Consider the following 20,850-nt stretch of genomic DNA (forward strand, 5'->3'; position numbering starts at 1 on the left):
TTCCTCCTCCTTTCCTCAGAAACCTTGGGGCCCCTTCAGCCAAGGCTGTGCTGAGGGCTACTCAGTTCTTTCCTAGTGTCACCTTCCCATGCCCCCATGGCTTGCAGAGTTTTTGCTCTCCTGGGTCAGGAGAAGAAGCCTTACCATCCATATTCTGCTCACCTGAGGAGGAGAAACTGCCCTCTTTAACTAAAAAAGGTGAAAAAAAAGAAAGACACAGCAAATCAATCAACAGATACTTAGCCCCTGGCCACCTAATTAATACAAGACCCTGACTGTACTGGGCACGATGGAGATTATAAAAAATAAGACGCAGTTTGTTATATCAAGGGGCTTCCAGCCTAGTGGAAGGGACAGGGCATGAACATACTCCCACTGATAACAAGGTGGCATCACCCAAGTGTCAAACACGGAGACTCTTTTTAGGCTCTGGGTTAGATTGGATTGCCAATGGCCTCTCTTGATGAAATTCTATTTTTTTAAGTAGCAGGGACAGTAAATGCTGCTGGACTTGAGAAGAGAGATGGGCATTAGGGCAGAGGAAGAATCATAGTTTGGGAAAGTCATGTCAACAGCTCTCAGCAGCCGTGGCTGCCTCTACTTTCTCCCTGGGGTCTCTAGCCTTAGTGCCCATCTGCAGATTGTGGAGCATGTACACACACACACACACACACACACACACACGCACACACACACACACACACACACACACACCCCTCTACACTTCCAGTGACTGCACTGTGTACAGGGGAGGTGTCTCTATTCAGCTTGGGGAGAGAAAGGAGCTCACTCACCCTGGGGAAGCTTGCAGACAACACCCATGGTGATGTTGGTACACCCTCCAGGACGCCAAAAGCCACTGCTGCTCTGAATCCAGTAGCAGCTGTTGTGACTGAGCATACTGGGTCCCAAGCCTGGGGGACCCCAGTTTGAGTAGTTGACAGCTGTGTTGTCCTGCCAGACCAAAGTGCCCCCTAGGGAGAAAGACCAAATGAAAGCATTAGGAAGTTAGAAATGGGGAGGGGAGGAGAAGAGACAGAGATCTGAGCTGTGGGTCAGAGAGGGCTTAGTTATAACTATAACATAACATAAGAACGCTAAGATATAATACGTTATATGTGATAGGATATACCCTGTCCTATTTTATTATATCATAATAATATAATAAGGTACAGTAAAAATAGAATGGGAAGGAATTGGGATTTGGCCCTTGGACCATTCATATGCCCCCACAGGAACCCAGCCTTGGTCTGATGACTCCTGAACTTGATATCCCAAAACATGACCACAAGAACAGCTCAGGAGCTGTCTTAGAAAAATGCCCCTTAGTGCCATCTCCCTTGCTGCCTGAACTCAGTTTTTGTGGAGTGGAAGGAGATCCATGGTCTCTTGGGGTTTTTTTCCCCTTCATGACTAAGGCATTATACTCGTCTTCATCCTCTGCCCCCAATACTCACCTTTGGGGTTAAAGTTCATGCCTAGCCAGGCTCCTCCACTTTGTCCTTCTGTACTTTGCATGTGTTCCCAGACAAAAACATTCTCCATCTCATCCATGATAGACAGGATGGCACCACCCGCTGGGAAGAGACATGAAGGCAAACTTCTAGTGCCCACCATGGGACTGCTGTGTTCCCAACCCCAACCCCAAAGTCCCTTGCTCAGGTAAGTACTGGCTCAAGAGGCGTAGTAGATCAAGATCATTTTGACAAAGGTCTCTGGGGAATTACCACTGATGGACAAAAGACTCCCAGTGACTGTTTGAAGGTTTAGGGCTAAGAAAGGAGGAGGAGGAGGAGGAGGAAGAGGAGGAGGAGGAAGAAGAGACAGACCATGTGGTGTGGGGGTGGGGGTATGGTATAGCATTGGACTGAGAGACAGGAGACGTGGGTTCTAATCAGAATCACAATATATTAAAGAAGTAGAAGAGATCTTAGAGACCAGCCAGTCCCAGGGTTCTTAACCATTTTTTAAATGTCATTGACTCCTTATGTGGGCAGTCTGGTGAAACCTAGGACTGCTCCTCAGAAAAATGTTTTTAAATGGCTAGGTTGCAATTAGTGCAAATAATTCTGTGAAGTGGTTGCATGTATTTGAATTCACACTTTCTAAGTTATAATTTCATAAAACATGGTGATTGGTTCCAGCCCCATGGAAATATGCAGTTCTAATTCCCCTGGATTCATTATTTGCCCTAATAGGGGCCTGGGTGTGCATAAAATAAAATACATAGAATTACAAATGAAACCAATTACATTGAAATAGTTATCAAAATGTCAAATAAATTCATTGATTCCAGGTTAAGAACCCTTCATCTAGTGCAATTTCTCAGTTGGATTAGCCAACTGGAGCCCAGAGAGAGATAGCTACATAAGGTCACACAGGAAGTAAGCGGAGGAGCTCAATTCCTCTGACTCTGAGTGAAGCTCCCCTTCTACCCCAGAGCCTCTCACTGCTTTTCTACTGATCCACTGTCTGGTTTGCTTTGCCTTCCTCACAGGTGTGTGATTGACATTGACTAAAGGGCCTTAGGGGACCACAATCCAATCAATACAAGCTAATGATTTGATGCGGCTACTAAAAAAGTAAGTATAATTGTAGGCTGCATTATTAATAAATGTAGTAGCCAGAAGAAGGGAGGCCCTCCCCTCATCAGACCCCATCTGGAGTACTGGGTTGAGTCCTGGATTCTGTATCTGACATGCTATGGCATCCAGAAGATGGTGTGGAATCTTGAAACCACATCATACAAGAAACAGCTGAGGGAAGTGGGGTTGTTTATCTTGAAAAAGAGAAGATTTTGGGGCAGCTAGGTGGCAAAGTGGATAGAGCACTGGCCCTGAAGTCAGGAGGACCTGAGTTCAAATCCAGCCTCAGACCAAACACTTGACACTTACTAGCTGTATGACTCTGGGTAAGTCACGTAACCCCAGTTGCCTAAAAAAAAAATTTTTTTTAATTTTTTTAAGTATTTGGGCAGCTGGATGGCACAGTGGATAGAGCATTGGCCCTCAAGTTAGGAGGACCTGAATTCAAATCCGGCCTCAGACCACACACTTGATACTAGCTGTGTGACCTTGGACAAGTCACTTGAACCCCAATTCCAAAAAAAAAAAAGATTTGAGAAGGGGACATGAAAGCTGTCTTCAGTTAGATCTGTTCACAAAGAAACAGACATCCTTATGAGGTGTGTTGAGTTCACCATCATTGGAAGTCTTCCGATGGAGGCTGGATGATGGTGGAGGGGATTCTTAGATGGAGTGAAGTTGCTTTGGAAAATGGTTAGAAACTCAAAATGGCTTTGAGTTTCCATAGGCACTTGTACCCATGTGTTCTTAGGGTATTAGCCAACTCACCTTTCTGACAGCGCTGCAGCGCCTCCTTGTGGCCCAACATCAGCTCCATGTGGAAAGAATAGCAGTGTTCCCGAAAGGGGATCCATGCTGAGTCAGCCAGGGCATGGGGACAGTGGCTCACCTTTCGAGGGAGTTGGAATTCTGCCCGTGGGGACACAGATGGGGGTTGGGAGAAAGAGAGCAAAGAGGATCTGAGTTTCAAGATGTCTGTGGGTGACAAGGCTACCCTGTTCCCCAGGGAATACCCCACCTAGGGATGTGCCTGTTTTTCTCCTCTGCCTTCCCCCCTGCCCCTGCCCCAGCCTCTCCCCTCCTTTGCCCTGTCCTAACACAGACCTTGCCTGACCCCACACACTGCCCCCTGAAGTTTGGTGTCACAGCTGGTCGTTCGCCAGGTCCCATCCACATCCAAGTAGCCGCAGCCCCCGGGCAGCTGGGGCTCTCCATCCTTCCAGTTTGCATAGCTGAGTTCATCTAACACCCATGAGTAACGTCGGGAGCCCTAAATGAGGTGACGCAGAGAGAGAGGGGAATATAGAGAGATGTCAAAGAGACAAGGGAAGGGGATGGTGAGCTAGGTCATAGATCAGGGATTACTGAGAAGTCACGACTTAAAACACTGAGAGCATCAGCTGTCCAATTCAGGGGTCCCCTTTAGGGTGGGGGACATAGGAAACCCCCACCTCCTCCTCTGACAGCCCAATCCAGAGTGGGGTGTGCAGGCTATGGGTAGCCTGGGTCAAGAAGGCCTGAGTGTAAGGGTTGTCCACTTCAGCCAGGCTGGTGTTTAGGCTCTCACAGAGCAGGAGGGCTTCGTGCCAGCGAAGAGGCTTCTGCAGTAGCCGGAAGACACTATTGTGGTAGGAGAGCTCGGTGCCCGGAGCAGGCGGTAAGGCATCTGGAGAGGGGTTCAGTGAAGTATCTGCAAGAGGAGGGAAGCTGAGCATAGTCTTTGCTAGATGAGCCTGGGCCCATCCTGGCCTGGGGTACAGAGGGTGCTGTTGTGAAGGGTACTCACTAGCTGCAGCAAGAAGGCCCTGCACCAAGGATACCCTGTGGGAAAGCTCTGACTAAACGGGTTTCTCCCCTCTATGCTTTTGTCCACATCAGAGGTGTCAAACACAGCCCACCATGTGTGGCACACAACACTCCTGAGTGCTGTCCAAATCAGATTAAGACGTAATTGGGAAATAGGTAACAAAAATAAATTAAAATACAACAAAACATGTGGCTTTCCACTGCAGGGATCCTTAGATATGATTTAGTGGTCCCATTTCTTTTTGAGTTTGACACTAATAGTCCACACCCTTCCTGCTCCTGGAATATTCTCTTCTTCTCTCCCCCTTTTTAAATCCCCTCCATTCTTCGAGACTCAATTGAATTCAACAAACATTCATTAAGTGACTACTATATGCAAGGCACAATGCTAGGACTTGAGTCTGTGAAGTTGAAAAATAAGATAGACCCTGCCCTCAAGGGGGTGAAGGGAGAGTGTAGTTTATTGTGTCTGAAGGGAAGTAACATGAAGAAATATGAGGTTTTAGAAAGGTGATCCAGGGCCACAGCAGTTGAGGACCTTGAGTTCCAGGCTCTGGAGTTTGTATTTAATCACATAGACAATACTGAGCCACTGAATTTTTTCAGTGAAGGAATGTCACTGGACCTTTGCATTAGCTTAAACCCCACCTCCTCCACAAAGACATTCATCTTCATTCATTCATTCATTCCAAAAACATTTATCAGGCATCTGTTGTGCAGAGCATTGTGTTAGACACTGGAAAACATATAAAGGTAACCTATATGCTAAGGTCCTGCCCTCATACAACTTAGAGTCTACAAGAAACCCTTCCTGACCACAAAACAATCTCTCCCTCTTCCTAAGCTCCAGCGGGCATCTGTCTCCATCATCTGGTATTGACCATTTACTACTTTCTTAAATGAGCAATGAAAAGAAGTAGAAGAAAACAATAGAATGGGAAAGACAGGAGATTTCTTCAGGAAAATTAGAGATATCAAGGGAATGTTTCATGCAGAAATGGGCATGATAAAAGACAAAAAATGTAGGAACTTAGCAGAAGTAGAAGATATTAAGAAGATGTGGCAAGAATATACAAAAGAACTGATCTTAACATTAGTCAATGGTGTGGTTACCTCCCTAGAGCCATACACCCTGGAGAATGAAGTCAAACCAGCATTAGGAAACATTGCTAACAATAAGGCTGGTGGAGGTGATGATAGAATTCCAGCTGAGCTATTTAAAATCCTAAAAGATGATGCTGTTGAAGTGCTGCACTCGATATGCCAGCAAATTTGGAGAACTCAATAGTGGCCACTGGATTGGAGAAGATCAGTTTACATCCCAATCCTAAAGAAGGGCAATGCCTAGGAATGTCCAAATTACCAAACAATTGCGCTCATTTCACATGCCAGCAAGGTTATATGCTTAAGATTTTGCAAGCTAGGCTTCAGCAATATGTGACCCAAGAATTACCAGAAGTGCAGGCTGGTTTTTGAAGAGGCAGAGGAACTAGAAACCAAATTGCCAAAACTCACTGGATTATGGAGAAAGCAAAGGAGTTCGTGAAGAACATCTACTTCTGCTTCTACTAAAGCCGTTGTGTGGATCACAACAAATTGTGACAAGTCCTCAAAGAGATGGGAGTACCAGATCGTCTCACATGTCTCCTGAGAACTTGTATGTGGGTCAAGAAGCAATAGTTAGAACTAACCATGAAACAACTGATTGGTTCAAGATTGGGAAAGGAGTACAACAAGGTTGTATATTGTCACTTTATTTATTTAACTTATATGCAGAGTATATCATGCAAAATGCCAGGCTGGATGAATCAAAAGCCAGAATTAAGGTTGCCAAGAGAAATATCAACAATCAATATGCCCATGATACCCACTCTGATGGTAGAAAGAGAAGAATTAAGAAGCCTCTGGGAGAATGTAAAAGCTTGCTTATAGGTTAACATTTAAAACAACTAAGATCATGGCAACTGGTGCCATTACTTCCTAGAAAACAGAGCAAGAAGAAATGGAAGTAGCATCCCATTTTATATTCTTGGGCTCAGCATCACTGTAGGTGGTGACTGCAGCCATAAAATGAAAAGACACACTTGCTCCTTGGAAGGAAAGCTATAGAAAATCTAGACAGCATACTAAAAAGCTGAGACATTACCTTGCCGACAAAGGTTCATATACTCAAAGCTATGGCTTTTCCACTAACAATGTATAGCTGTGGAAGTTGGACCACGAGGAAAGCTGAGTGCTGTCGAATCTGCGCTTTTGAGTTGTGATGCTAGAAAAGACATTTGAGAGTTCCTTGGACAGCAAAGAGATCAAATCAATTAATACCTGAAGAAATTAATTCTTACTATTCATTGGAAGGATAAATACTGAAGCTTATTAAATACTTTGGCCACATAATGAGAGGACAGTACTTGTTGGAAAAGACCCTGATGTTTGGAAAAATTGAAGACAAAAGGAAAAGAAGATAGTAGAGAACGAGATGGATAGAGAGTATCATAGAAACAAGAAACATAGCTTGGACTGACTTTAGGAGACACTGGAGGACAGAAGGGCAGGCCTGGTGTGCTATGGTCCATGGGGTTATGAAGAGTCAGACATGACTGAACAATAATTTATTACTTCACATCAGTTAGCTTTTCAGGTGTGTGTGTCCTACTTCTCTAACCAGACTGTAAGTTCTGTGAGGGCAAGGATACATCATTGTATTCTCCAGAGGGTACAGCACAGTATTGGACACTCAACAGGTGCTCTAAAAAATTCTTTGTTATTAGATGAAAATTCTGACCTCAATGCAATGACCAACTATGATTCCAGATCACTGATAGTGAAACCTGCCATCCACCTCTTGACAGAGAGGTGATGGACTCAAGAGGCAGGATAAGACATTTCTGGACATAGGCAATGAGGGAATTTGTTTTGCTTGACTAAGCGTATATGTTACAAAGGCTTTGTTTTTCTTTTCCCTTTTCCAATGGAGAGGAGGAAAAAGGTGAGTGGGGATATGGATAGGGGAAGGGGAAGGGAAGGGGAGGGAAAAGAAGAAGAAGAGAGGTGAAGGAAATGAATAAGAGGGGGAGGGGAAGGGAAAGAAAAAAGAAGGTCATTGAGACACATTTTTTTAAAATGCAGAGAACAAAGTCCAGAAAGAAGCATAAAAAAGCATGACAGCTTTGAAAGCTAGAGGTTTAATTTACTTTATATTTTAAAAGTAAAGCAAGCTGTACATAATAAAGAGGTGAAGTTTCAAGTACAACTCTCTTTTTTCTGTTGGTGTTTTTCAAGCTAAAAATAAAAATATTTTTCATTAAAAAAATGCTAATTAAAGTTACCTGTGCCCCTCTGGCAGATGAAACCATGTGTCTCTTCTAGGCAATTCCTGTCATCCCAGCGTCCAATGAAATAGGGAGAGGAGCTGTGCCCGATGACAACACAGTTGGTCTGGAAACGGGGGAGAAGGAAGGCCAGGGAGCTCTAGAGGCACACTGCACTTCTGGCCCCCAGCTGGATTGCCAAATTCCCGTTTGGTCCCCTCCACCCCCGAATCAAGGTTCTCCAAAAGGCTGCATTCAGAGCTAAAGGTGGCGTAGGAGCAAGGTCATGGGGAGAAGGGAAGAGAAGAAAAAGAGAATCTTATTTATGAGTGTTTTTGGCAGGGAGTGGAATGGTTCTTACCGGTTTTTCACTACTAGTAGAGTCGCTATGTCCTGAGGGCTCCCCAGGTGCCCAGTTCCCGTAGAGCATAGGTTCTTGCCCCACCCACTGGAACTCCTTCTGGGTAGCATGGAGGCCAATCCAGAGGTCAAAGGTCACATTGAGTAGGCTGGCTGTGACGAAGGCTGCAGACACAGGGAGCAAAGGTAGTGAATGGAGGAGATGGGTTGGAATAGGGATCAGGAAGCAATCATAAGTGATTCCCCCTCCTTGATCATCTCCAGCCTTCCTCCTTGTAACCCTGTGGGTCCCCTACTGGAGACAGGAAGGCCTACTATCATCACCTCTATCTCATTACAAATAGCTAAGGACCCACCATACCCACACCCTTTCCACACAGGGGCAGATGATATAGCTGTGAAGCCCAGAGATTGTGTAATAGTAACACAAAAAGAGCAGCATGAGAGATGATGCCAGGAACAATGACAGAGGTGGTGCCCAAGGTTGATGTAGGGGATGGTACTGAAGTACAATGGGGTGGAATCAATAGTCATATGAAACAAAAAAAGGTGCAAATCACTAATAATTAGAGAAATTCAAATTAAAGCAACTCTAAGGTTCCACCTCATACCCATCAGGTTGGCAAAGTTCACAAAAATGAAAAATGACAAATGTTGGAGAGGCTGTGGAAAAACAGGCACTGTTGGTGGAGCTGTAAATGGGTCTGAAAAGCAATGTGGAATTATTATACCCTTTGACTCAGAATACTAAAGATTTTTTAAAATGAGAGAAAAGACCCATATGTACAAAAATATGTATAGCCAACTCTTTTTGTAGTTTTTGGCAAAGAACTGGAAATTGAAGGATGCTCATCAATTAGGGAATGGCTGAACAAAATATTATATATTAATGTAATAGAACACTATTAGGCTGTAAGGGAATATGCTACAAGACTTGCATGAATTGATGTAGAATAAAGTGAGCAGAAGCAATAGAACAATTTATACCAAGAAAAATGTAAAAAGTAAACACTTCTGAAAGACTTAAGAATTCTGATCAGATCAGGTTCTGCAGAACCAGACATACATTTTTGGGCCTGGCCATTATGGGAATTTGTTTTGCTTGATTATGAATGAAGGTTTTGGTTTTCTATTTTTCTTTCTCAATACAGGAGGGAAAGTGGGAAGGAGAGAAAATAAACATTTGCTAATTGAAAAAAAACCCCATTTTGTTTTAAAATACAGTAGGATGGACAGATGTATTTGACCAGTCTTTACCTTGTTCCAGGGGGTTAGCAATAGTGGCCAGCTGGGCTCCCTGCTGTTCACATATATGCTGGGCCTCTGACCACTTAACTCGTTCTGCTGGGTCGTGGCCTTGGATTCGGAAGCACTTGGGACAGAATGGTTGAGTCTTAGACTGCTGCTCCAAGCCCTCACATAAAAGTCAGATCTACAAATTTATTTACCCCACCCTATTGGGATTCCACAATGGCTCAGCCCATCATCTCGCTGTGAATCAAAGCACAAGTTTTTTTGGTTTTGTTTCTACAGATAGGAAGAAAGATAGATAAGGAGTGAAACACTTGGAACTTAAGACATGAATTTCTTCTGCCTATCACTGGAAGACTGTGAAAAACACACACACACACACACACACATACACACACACTGGTTCATACTCTGGCTTTTTTAATGAAATTAAAGATTTCATTGGACCTCCCTCTGGAAGCCCCTTATAATGGCTCCTATAAGTCAAGTCAACAAGCATTTATTAAGTGTCTACTATGTGCTAGGCATTGTTCTAAGCACTCAAGATATAAAGAAAGGAAAAAAAAACAATCCTTGCAGTCAAGAAGCTCACAGTCTAATGAGGGAGACAACATGCAAACAACTTTGTATAAGCAAGTTATATATTCTGGATAATTTAGAAATAATCTCAGAGGGAAGGCACTAAGGTTAAGGAGGACCAAGATTGGGTTCTAGAACTGAGAATTCAAGGAAGCTAGCAGGTGGAGATGAGAAGGAAACAATTTCCAAGCATGGGAGACAGTCAGTGAAAATGCCTAGAGTTGGAGATGGACTATCTTTACCCCTACACAAAGGGGTGAAGAGGTAGATAACTAACTAAGGACATGTATGCCTCATTTTTCACAACAAATGTGTTCCTAGAAAAATTGTGTCTAAGTTCAATGAGTCATAGCATATAGAGCTGGAAGGAAGACCTTAGAGATGAAGTCCAATCTCTTCATTTTACATGCAAGAAAACTGAGGCCAAGAGAAGGAATGTGGCTTGTGTGAAGCAGCTTGCTGAGAGGGGTGAATGATGGGAAGAGAAAGGGAAGGAAATAAACATTTATATAGCACCTACTATGTTCTAGGAACTGTGCTAAGTCTTTACAAATATTATTTCAAGACATATATTACAGTAGAAAGTGCAGCCCAAAGTCTCTGAAGTATAGAGAGCTAGGTTTGAATCCTACCTCTGATAATGACTAGCTGTATGATCATGGACCAGTTGCTTAACTCTCCTAGGCTCAGTTTCCTTATCTGTAAAATGGGTATAATTATACTTACACTATCTTCCATATAGGACTGTTGTGTAGAAATTGTTTGCAAACCTTAAATCACCATAGAAATGGGAGTTTATTATTAATTGTTATTATTCTTTTCCAAGGTAAGGGACAGAACTGGAATTTGAACATAGGTCCTCAGACTTCACTGTTTTGTTTTGTTTTGTTTTTAGAATATCCAATCCTGGGGCAGCTAGGTGGTACCCTGAATAGAGCACCAGCCCTGAAGTCAGGAAGACCTGAGTTCAAATCCAGCCTCAGACCAAACACTTGACATTTACTAGCTGTGTGACCCTAGGCAAGTCACTTAACCCCAAATGCCTCAAAAAAAAAGAATATCCAATCCTATTCATTTTAGATGAGTTTTCAGAGGCAGCAGTTCTTGACACTTTAATTTGTCTCCCTCCATCCTGATACCTGGTTCTGTCAAGCAGTGATTAAGTGTAGTTCAGAGGGTTTGGTAATGACTGTAGGAAAGGGGCCAGAGTGTGGCAGACATAGAAACCCTATCATTCGTTCCTGGTCACTCTACTTCCGTGGCACTGTTGTCTCTGACTGTCTTTCTGTTTCTCCAGTGAAAACTGCATCCTACCTTACACTTTATTTCTTTTAAGGAAAGAAAATCACTAATGAAATTGGTCCAGTTCGCTTGGAAGTAAAACGGAGACTGACTTTAAAAAGCACACAATTCCTGGCTTCCCTGGCTTCCTTCAAATCTCAACCTTCTTCAAGGCTGATCCCCCTTAATGTCCTCTCCTGAGATCATCTCCAATTTATCCTCTATATATTTTATTTGTACATGGTTGTTTTCAGATTGTCTCCCCTTAGACTATGTGCTCCTTGGAGGCAGGGACTATTTCTGCCTTTCTCTTAGCACAGGGCCTAGCATATTTATTGTTCAGTCGTTTCAGTCATGTCTGACTCTTCATGACCCCATTTGGGGTTTTCCTGGCAAAGATACAGGAATGGTTTGCCATTTTCTTCTCCATTTCATTTTACAGATGAGGACACTGAGGCAAACAGGCTTAAGTGACTTGCCCAGGGTCACACAGCTAGTAAGGGTCTGAGATTAGATTTAAACTCAGGTCTTCAAGACTACAGGCCGAGTTCTCTATGCAATGAGACACCTAGCTGCCCACCTAGTACAGAGTAGGCATTAATAAATGCTTTTTGACTTAGTATCATTTCTTTATCATTTATTATATATCTCTGAAACTTCTTTGGGAAACTTTATACATAATAATCCTAATGTTCCAGGGGGTTTTCATCACAACACTGGATTTAGAAAAAGAAGACCTGGGTTTGAATCCTGGCTCTATCTGCTACTGATTGCCCTGTGACTTTGAGCAAGTCATTTCCCTTTTCTGGGTCTCAATTTCTTCCCCTCTAACATTAAGTGGAGTTGGACAAGAAGGTCTCTGAGATTACTTCCAGCTCTGAAATTCTGCTCTGTGAATTCTGTTCTACTCATGGAAAATGTCCTATTAGGTTATTTTGAAGGGAGACAAACCTGTCCTATTCATAAATAAGCATTTAAATACCTGAGGAGAAGAAGGGTTCTTGTTACTTAAAGGAAAACTATGGGGAATATTCTCTCCTAAAGCAGAGAACCCCTTCTGTAAAGTGAATAATCACCCCTTAAATCATCTGTTTGAAATCCTCACATTTGTATATGCCTAAAGGTGCCTAGAGGTCACATATAAAAAATAACCATGAACCCAGAAGTAAATGAAATCAGTCTCTGAATCTTGCAAGTCTCAAAAAGCTTTGCACAATTTCCTCTGTATGAGAGGCCGGAGCCACCCTGAGGCTTTTACTCAGTCCACTGTATGAAGAATAAAGTCATAGATGAGAATTGGCACAGATATCCTGATTGAAGGGTGGGGGAGAAACAAGAACTATCAGATTTTCAGAAAATGGGGTCATTTAGTTTGGGGGCAAACAGCCCTCCAGGCCTTGAAACTCACTGGAGGTAAATCATGACTGAGGTTCATGATAACCACTTCAAGGCTCTAAATAAAGGTTGAATTATATTCATTATTCTGTTTAAGAGCCCAAAGAAGTACGTAATACATGTTGGAAAGATACCATCAAAAGAACAATTAAAATGTTTCATTTTTGTATTTATTGGAACTAATTTTTTTTTAAACTAAAGGGAAGGCCACAAGATACAGTGGGATCTCTGAGAGTCAGAAGACACAGGTTCAAGTCTCAGCTTTGACAATGTCTTACTGTGTGCCTTTGAGCAAATCAAATTCCCTCTTTAGCCTCAATTTCCTCAGTCCTTTTCTGGCCACCAGCTCCCTCTGCTCTGGACATCATCTCAACCTCTCCCCCACAGGAACCTTGGACCCTGCCCCTGGATGTACCTTAGACCCTGATAGGTGAATTTTGGCTTTCTTTTGCCCAGAATCAAACCCTCACCTGCTTTCCTGGCCATCAGTCCCAAACTACGCCATCATATGTGTACTCTTCAATTCGCCACTTTAACCAGCCATTCTGTGTTGTCTTCCCCCATTAGAACGTAAGCTCTTGGAGGGCAAGCTCTTGCTTCCTTGTATTTGTACTTAGTACAGTGCCTAGATTCTAGGCATAAATCCCCTTAATTAAAGGATTTGTTCTGTGAAGTTTGAATTCAGTCAAAGGGCTGCACTTGAGGACCTAAGGGCCACGTGTGGCCTCAAGGTTCCACACCTGTTGGCCCAGAACATAGTAAGCAGTTGAAAAATGCTTTTTTCTATCTAGCAGCAACATGAGGGGGCTAGAGCATATGTTCTCTATGGTCCCTTCCAGCTCTAGAATTCTGTTTTACAAAGCTTAGATGGGTTGCCCTGATGCTCAAGGATAAATGAGGTGTTACTCTATTGGGATATCATGAAGGGAGACACAATATTCAAGACAAGCAGCTGAGCTGTTAAGGAGAATACAGAAGGACACTTACAACATTGTCACTAGACACAGACCGTATACACTTCCATTTTCTCTTTCATTGATCACCACTCCCTTCATTTTCCCCCCACCCCCCACATACCCCCATGCTTTCTTCCTACCATGTTGATGAACTGGTTCCAGCCAGTGGGACAGCCGCCAGGGAGGAGGGAGAGAGGCGGGTCCAGGGGAGGCTTCTCACTGGTGTTATTGCTGCGTTTACAGATGTATGGCAAGGCTGTCAGACACCTCTGGTCTCCCCAGTCCTCTGTGGAGAGGGCAGGGGTAGTCACCTTCAGGATGAGATAGTAACTAAACTAATAACTAAATTAGGAATTCAAAACTAATCCGCATCCTTCTCGGTGAGATAAGGATTGTAATTGGTGATCCGTCTCTTGTGTTCGGTTCTGAGCTTTACTAAGTCGTTCCTCCCCAGTCTGTCCCTGGCACTAAAAGGAATCCCTAGAGTTATGGCTGCCTCCTTCCTGCCCATCCCCTAAGCTCTAGCCCTTTCCATCCCTCCCTGAAGCTTCAACATCCTCACCCTCTTCAGCTCTCACCTCGACTGGCTGTTACATAAACACATTTCTTGTCCTTGCCAAAGGGCCGTGGTTTCCCTGGTGCCCAGGAGATGAAATTTACGATGGATTTGTCTGTCCATCTGAAATAGCACCAGAAGGGCAGAGTTGGCCTCAAAGAGAGACACATTCCTTTTCCCAGGAAGAGGGAAAATAAGAGGCATTATCCTATGTGCTGTCACGAGGGAACAAGATGATGGGGAGAGGGACCAGTGCCAGGTACGAGGAGGGGTTGGTAACTCCAGAGTCTAACTCAATCAGTGTCCTCTATGTCTCTAGGCAAGGTAGACTAGTCTTCTTTGGGCCTTTATTTCTCCAAATGGAAAAGAAGGCCAATATTGGCAGAGGGGTGAATGGAAAGGCCATCCAAGGGAGCTAGGAGGATATCTGTATAACTCCAGTATTTCTTCCTCAGGCTCCTCACAATGTTAGCTGGATGATTCACTTGACCTCATTTTTCCTGAAGGCAGAATGGAGCTATAGGAAGCATGCTATTTTGGAGTGAGAGGCCCAGGATTCAAATCCCAGACTCTACTACTATATACTATCTGTGTCACCTTAGTGACACTTTCTTAGTGACACTTAGTTTACACTTTCTGGGCCTCAGTTTCCACTTCTGTAAAATCAGGGGGTTGTACTAGATAACCTGTAAGTTTGCTTCTAGCTCGAAGTGTATGATAATGTAATGGTAAGCCCCTTCAGCCTGCGAGACCTTAGACAGCAGGCCCCAGAGCATGTGAGAGTCACCTCACACGGCAACACATACCAAGACACACAAGACTTGGACACTCATTTTTTGTTGTTCTTGTCAGTTGTGTCTGACTCTTCATGACCCCAACTGGAGTTTTCTTGGCAGACATACCAGAGTGGTTTGCCATTTCCTTCTCTGGCTCATTTTACAGATGAGGAAACTGAGGCAGACAGGTTAAGTGACTTGCCCAGGGTCACACAGCCTGCAAGTGTCTGAGACTAGATTTGAACTTGGGTCTTCCTGACTCCAGGCCTTGGCACTCTATCCTCTGCACCACCTAGCTGCCCCTTGGACACCCGTACACAAGGGCAATTGCACATATCAATCACCTCTAGGGTCAGCACTCCCACCTGAATCGCCCGTCATTCTCAGAAGTGTGCAGGCCAATCCACCAGTGTTGCTCCTGCCCTCGGGAGAACTGAACAAGGCAAAGGGCAGCAAATCAGGGGAGGGAGGAGGAGAAGGAAGGGGGCAAGTGGGGAGATCTCCCCCATGTCTGCCTTCCTATCCTCTCCCTACCCTGCAATAATAACAACAATATGCGACATGTCCATGGCACTTTAAGGTTTACACATTCCTTTCCTCCCAATAACTTCGGGGGCTAAGGAGGAGAACTATCATGGCCTGCATTCTATATGTCACCCCTTCCCCCAGGGATGTTGGCAAAAGAGCCTGTGGGTCTCACGGCAGGTCCTTCTCATTGACAGAGGCCTTGAAGGAAGCTGGCTGGCCATTCTCAGCTCTCTGCTCAGTCAGTCAACATGAAGTGGCCAAGGTAGGCTATCTGTCTGCAGGGCCACCTGGCTTCTCGGCGGAAGTCTCTTCCAAGGCCACTGCAAACCAAAAGGACCTGCCCCTCCCTGGCACAACCCCCACACCTTACATGAGGAAACCAGCCTCAGAATGGTTTAGGGCTCTGTTCAAAATCAGACAACCAGCAGGTGTGGGAGCTGAGGCTTGAACTCAGGGCTTTTGTCTGCAAGATCAGGGATTTTCCATGACATCGGTCAACAAATAAAACAAAGCCAGAAGCCTTCCCTCTGCCCACTTGAGCCCCTCCCTCCTTCCCTTCTCAGAGACTTGACCGCCACCTTCTGCAGACTGTGTCCTAGGAAGTCCAGCTCCGCTTGGCTGTGCACGGACACCAACTCAGCCTGGAACCACGTGCAAATACGCTGGGCTTGCCCCCAAGTGGAGTGATGCTCAAAGAATTTGTACTCAGCCTCCTGGAAGCGAATCCACTCTTTCCGGCCTGCAAGGAAGTACTGGGTGTGTGGGGGAGGGTGAGCACTAAGGAAGGCAGGGAGGTCAGGCAGGGCTATGAAGGGTGGGCATAGCAGGGTACAGACCAACCAGGGAACTGCACAGGCTTGCCAGACAGAGCAAGGGTATGGGAATAGGGCATCTATGTATCTGTCCATTCTGTGAATTATTGCAAAGTGGGACAAAGATGTGTGTATGAACACCTATTTGTTCTCGACATCTCAAGCACTCCCTTTGGCATAGGAGAAGGGACCTCCAGTTCCCCTGGGGGCAAGGTTGAAGAAAAGGAGATGGAGAGACAGAAATAGAGGACAGACTAAAGTCAGAGAAAGCCTTGGCTAGCTGGACAACATCACGAAGTGGATCATGGGAGCTACGCCCTCCACGGAGCCAAGTATCCTGGCTTACCCTTGTCGCCTCCATCGCTTCCCACCCAACCTTGGTTCCTCGCTCCATCTTCCCGATCATCCCCAATCCCTCTCCCACCCTTGTTCTATATCTTCCATCTTTAGCTGGGGGCGAGAGGGTGAGTCTACCTTGTGGGCTGACATCAGGCTCCTTTACATCAACTCCTGTTGGAACAGAGAAGGGGAGGCTGCAGAGGGGCAGCAGGAGAGAGAGACCTCCAGGAACCCACCCTCAGCCAGCACCCTGATCCCCAGCCATCCTTCCAGGGCTCCTACCAATGCTAACCTTTGGGAAGCTTGCAGATCCAGTCGAGCTGTGTCTCACACTGCATGGCCACCCACTGCAGGGAGGCCAGGTCCAGCACCGCACAGCTCCGGATGTCATCATCGTCATGGCGACTACGGTCAAAATTGTGATAGGAGTACTGGGGAAAGCGATGGGAGGAAAAGTTTGAAAGAAGAAGTGCCCAGGGGACAACCCTTGCTCTGTGTCCTTCCTTCCCTCTGCGCTGCTCTCTGCTGACACGGTTCCCGGGGGGAGGGGGCGGGCAGTGCCTTAAACTAAGATGAAAAATGCCTGGGTCCTGGGCCTGGTTCACTAAGTGTTCTCCCAGTGAATCCCTCAGAAGCACAGATTAAGAGCTGGGAAGAACCTTAGCAGTTATACAGAAAGCACCCAGAGCAGGGAAACAAGGATGGTTAAAAGGTCTTGAATCCATGTCACTTAAGAACTGTTTGAAGGAACTGGGGGTGTTTAGCCTGGAGAGGGGAAGGGGATGGGGAGAAGGGCAAGAGAAGAGTTGTGCTTAACTATCTGAAAGGCTCTCTTGGGGAGGAACATTAGGCTTGCAAAATCAGAAGCAAGGGATGGAAGCTGCAAAGGGGAGAATTTACACTTGATACCAGGGAAATCTTCCTAATCAAACACTTGCCATGTTCCCTCTGCCCCCTGCTCTACACACGCACACAAACACACACACACACACACACACACACACACACGCCTCCTTAATCGATCAATTAATCATTCAGCATTTTTAAGTGCCTACAATACACTGTGCTTTGCAAAGGGAGGCAGGATCTGCTCTCAAAGAACAGAGGGAAATAATATGTAGAAACATAAGTGTCCCTGTGCATATGCACATATTAAAACATATACTATACAAAAATAAATCTATTATATTATATAACATATTATTTGCAATATATAAATAAAGCATATAATATAGAAAATAAATATATAACATTGTTTATAATATATAAGTGTATTATCTAGAACACACATGAACATGTCACGTTATTTATAATATAGAAATATATAAATACAAATCTACAAAATGTACAATATAGAATATATAAAGTTATATATAGAATTTATAAAATATATAAAATTATATAAATACCAAATATATAATTACTAATAAACAAGCAAATACAAAGTGATTTGAGAAGGAAGCCGTACAGGAAAGGACCACCTCATGTAGGAGGTGGTCCTTGAACTGAGCTTTTAAGGACAGAAAGGATTTTGAGAGGTGGAGATGAGGAGGGAAAACATTCCTGGCATGGGGAACAGCCGATGCAAAGGCCTGGAGACCAGAGATGGAATGTTCTATACAAGAAATAGCAAGAAGGACAGTTTGACTGAGTATAGAATGCATAAAGGGAAGTTATAATCAATATAATAAGTCATAAAATAATATATGTTACATATAACATAATACAATATATTGCATATTATGATGTATACACTATATAATTATAACTTATTATATTGTCTATTATAGACATACGTTTAAAAAGTATAATAAGCCTGGAAAAATAAGACTCGGGCTGCAGCCAGATTGTGAACGAGAGCTTTGAATGCCAAAGAAAAGTTTGTCTTTTCTCGCAGAGGGAATGAGAAACCACTGACACTTTTTGAGCACGGGAGTAAGACGGTGAGACCTGGGTACAGGATTAGTAGTTTAACTCTCCATAAGTAGAATGGGACCCTTGGAAGGCAAAGAGTTCCCTCCTCTTGAAGGCCTATCTACAGGTAGAGGCTAGACAACCATATTGTAGTGGGAATTCCTTTTTGGTTACAGGTTAGGCTAGATGCCTACAGAGGTCCTTTCGGACTTGAAGATTCTGTGATTCAGGGTTCAGTTTACAGATCAAGAAACATTCTAGCTACAGGTTTCCTTAACCTTGTCTCCTAAGGAGAAAGGGCCTTGATGCTACACACAAACACACATGTGTACACATGCAAACATATACACACATGTATATACACTCATATGCATATATACAGACATACTCCCATCACCAGAAGGCTTCTTAATTTTCCATTCTCATCCCTCCACCCCTCTTCACTCTTTTCTCCCCCCCCACTCACCCCTAGGCCATCACTCCAGCGCCAGCTTCGCTCAGCTCGGGGGTCTCGTCGGTTCAGACCAATCCAAAACCAATGCTGCTCCTGAATCTCAGGCTCTGACTCACTGCCCACACAGACATCCCCCCGCCCCAGGTCAAATATGGTAGGAAAGGGTAAGAAGTTGAAGGCCCCCAGAAGACCCCCTTCCCTCTGCCCTATGACTTGGCAGAGAAGGATAGCCCTATGGAATGATTCCATTCATCCCCAAATATTTCTCTCTATCCCCTGCTCACCTTCACAAAGGCATGTACATATTAGCATGTAAAACACATGTGGGCATGTCCCTTATTGGCACACCCCACTCAGGCCACATACACTCGCCACAGCCTCTTCACTCCCAGCACTCCACATATACCCCATCACCACCACCACCACCACCAGACTCCTTAATTGTCAGCCAGGGTGACCGTTTCTAGCCAAAAAGAAAACTTTGTATTTAATCTCAGATGAAATGGGAAACCATTGGCACTTTCTGAGCAGGGGTGCAACATGATGAGACTTGGGCTTTAGGAATAGCCCTTGAGCCATCCATGAGTGGAAGGGGCTACCCTGGCAGGTAAAGAGTTCCCAGGGACTCTTCTTGCATGCACATGCATGTAACCAAGCCTACGTGCCCTCAGACCCACAAAGCCTTTGCTCTCTGCCCCCAGGTTCAATACCCAAAGATTTTGTTGAGCATGTTGGATACAAAGTGCTCCTCCTCATAGCTGGCCAGGCTAAGCAGCTGGGCTCCCATCTCTTGGCATGCACTCTGGGCCAAGGGCCAACTCTTCTTGTCTTGTAGTCGGTCTGAGCTGAATACCTTGTTGGGGAGACAGAAGGTGTGTGTGGAGGGAGCAGGGGAAGAAAGCTTCTCGCCACCCCCAATAGCCCCAACTATCCCACTTAGACTCACTTCTCCCTCCTTCCCAGCCCTGGCTCCTACTGTAAGCTAACTGTCTGGTATCCCAACTGAGTGTATTGGACACTATGGCCAAGTCAGGGTTGGGGGGGGTCATTCTCCTCGGGGGAAAAGAATATGAAGAAGTAGAACCTAGCACCCAGACCTATCCCTGAATCCCATGAGAATACCTCCTATCTGCTGTGGACCAGTGGGAAGATCTAGGTTGCTGTCCTGATTCTGCCATTAACTGACTATTTGACCTTAATAATTAATTAACAATTAACTTAATAATTAAGTCCCTTTCCTCTCTGATCCTCAGTTTTCTCCTTTTGAGAGACAGTACAGTATAGTGGATAGAGCTGGAGCCGGGAAGTCTTGAATTCAAATCCTGTCTGTCACACATGCTACCTATATGACTCTAGGGAATTCACTTCACCTCTCTCTCAGGGCCCTAGGGCCTAGAGCTCTAAAGAGCTGCCTAAAATTTAGGTGATTCTAGAGATTATAAATTGCATAGAATGTGCCAACCTACATTAGTAGAGAGCATTTCCTAACCTGAGAGTTCCCTGTATCAGTATAATCACAGGTCCAGTCTCCATCTCTTTCCTTAATGTGGACTAGTTGATCTATAAGATCCCTTCTAAGTCTTCTCTAAGTCTAGGCCATTCTCATTCCTAGATCATGAGACTGGGTCTTTGGCAGAGTAACCAGGTATTAGATTGGTGGTGACCCCCATAACCACTGCTTTCTTATATCATCACTTTTCCATTCCCCAGAAAAGAGCTATCTCTGCCCTTGGCCCATGGGCATTTGACTTCTCTAAGACTCAGTTTCCTTATCAGTAAAATGGGGATAATAATAACACCTATTTCATAGGGTTGTTTATGAAGCTCCATTTCCTACCTCCAGGCATTTTCACTGGCCATCCACCATGCCTGGAAACCCCTCCTTTTTCATCTGTGTCTCCTGACCTACCTGCCTTCCTTCAAGTCCTAGCTAAAATCTTCCCTAATCCC

At 44.6% G+C, this 20,850-nt stretch overlaps 1 protein-coding gene across 1 annotated transcript in view; it reads right to left on the reverse strand.

Moving 5' to 3' along the window:
• MRC2 (mannose receptor C-type 2) overlaps positions 1–20,850 on the reverse strand; it is a 101,819-nt gene that overhangs the window by 1,792 nt on the left and 79,177 nt on the right. The window contains exons 13-29 of the mRNA XM_020997570.2: positions 19,611–19,753; positions 18,913–19,015; positions 16,825–16,963; positions 16,668–16,703; positions 15,960–16,120; positions 15,219–15,286; positions 14,100–14,200; positions 13,662–13,807; positions 9,317–9,431; positions 8,061–8,224; positions 7,718–7,826; positions 4,037–4,275; positions 3,690–3,855; positions 3,354–3,494; positions 1,458–1,577; positions 795–974; positions 163–189 (exon numbers count right to left, since the gene is read on the reverse strand). Coding sequence (XP_020853229.1) covers positions 163–189; positions 795–974; positions 1,458–1,577; positions 3,354–3,494; positions 3,690–3,855; positions 4,037–4,275; positions 7,718–7,826; positions 8,061–8,224; positions 9,317–9,431; positions 13,662–13,807; positions 14,100–14,200; positions 15,219–15,286; positions 15,960–16,120; positions 16,668–16,703; positions 16,825–16,963; positions 18,913–19,015; positions 19,611–19,753 — 2,158 coding nt within the window. The remainder of the gene's footprint in view (positions 1–162; positions 190–794; positions 975–1,457; positions 1,578–3,353; positions 3,495–3,689; positions 3,856–4,036; positions 4,276–7,717; positions 7,827–8,060; positions 8,225–9,316; positions 9,432–13,661; positions 13,808–14,099; positions 14,201–15,218; positions 15,287–15,959; positions 16,121–16,667; positions 16,704–16,824; positions 16,964–18,912; positions 19,016–19,610; positions 19,754–20,850) is intronic.

This window comes from Phascolarctos cinereus, unplaced genomic scaffold (assembly GCF_003287225.1).
Source record: "Phascolarctos cinereus isolate Bilbo 61053 unplaced genomic scaffold, phaCin_HiC Scaffold_5;HRSCAF=322, whole genome shotgun sequence".
NCBI classification, from domain to species: domain Eukaryota; kingdom Metazoa; phylum Chordata; class Mammalia; order Diprotodontia; family Phascolarctidae; genus Phascolarctos; species Phascolarctos cinereus.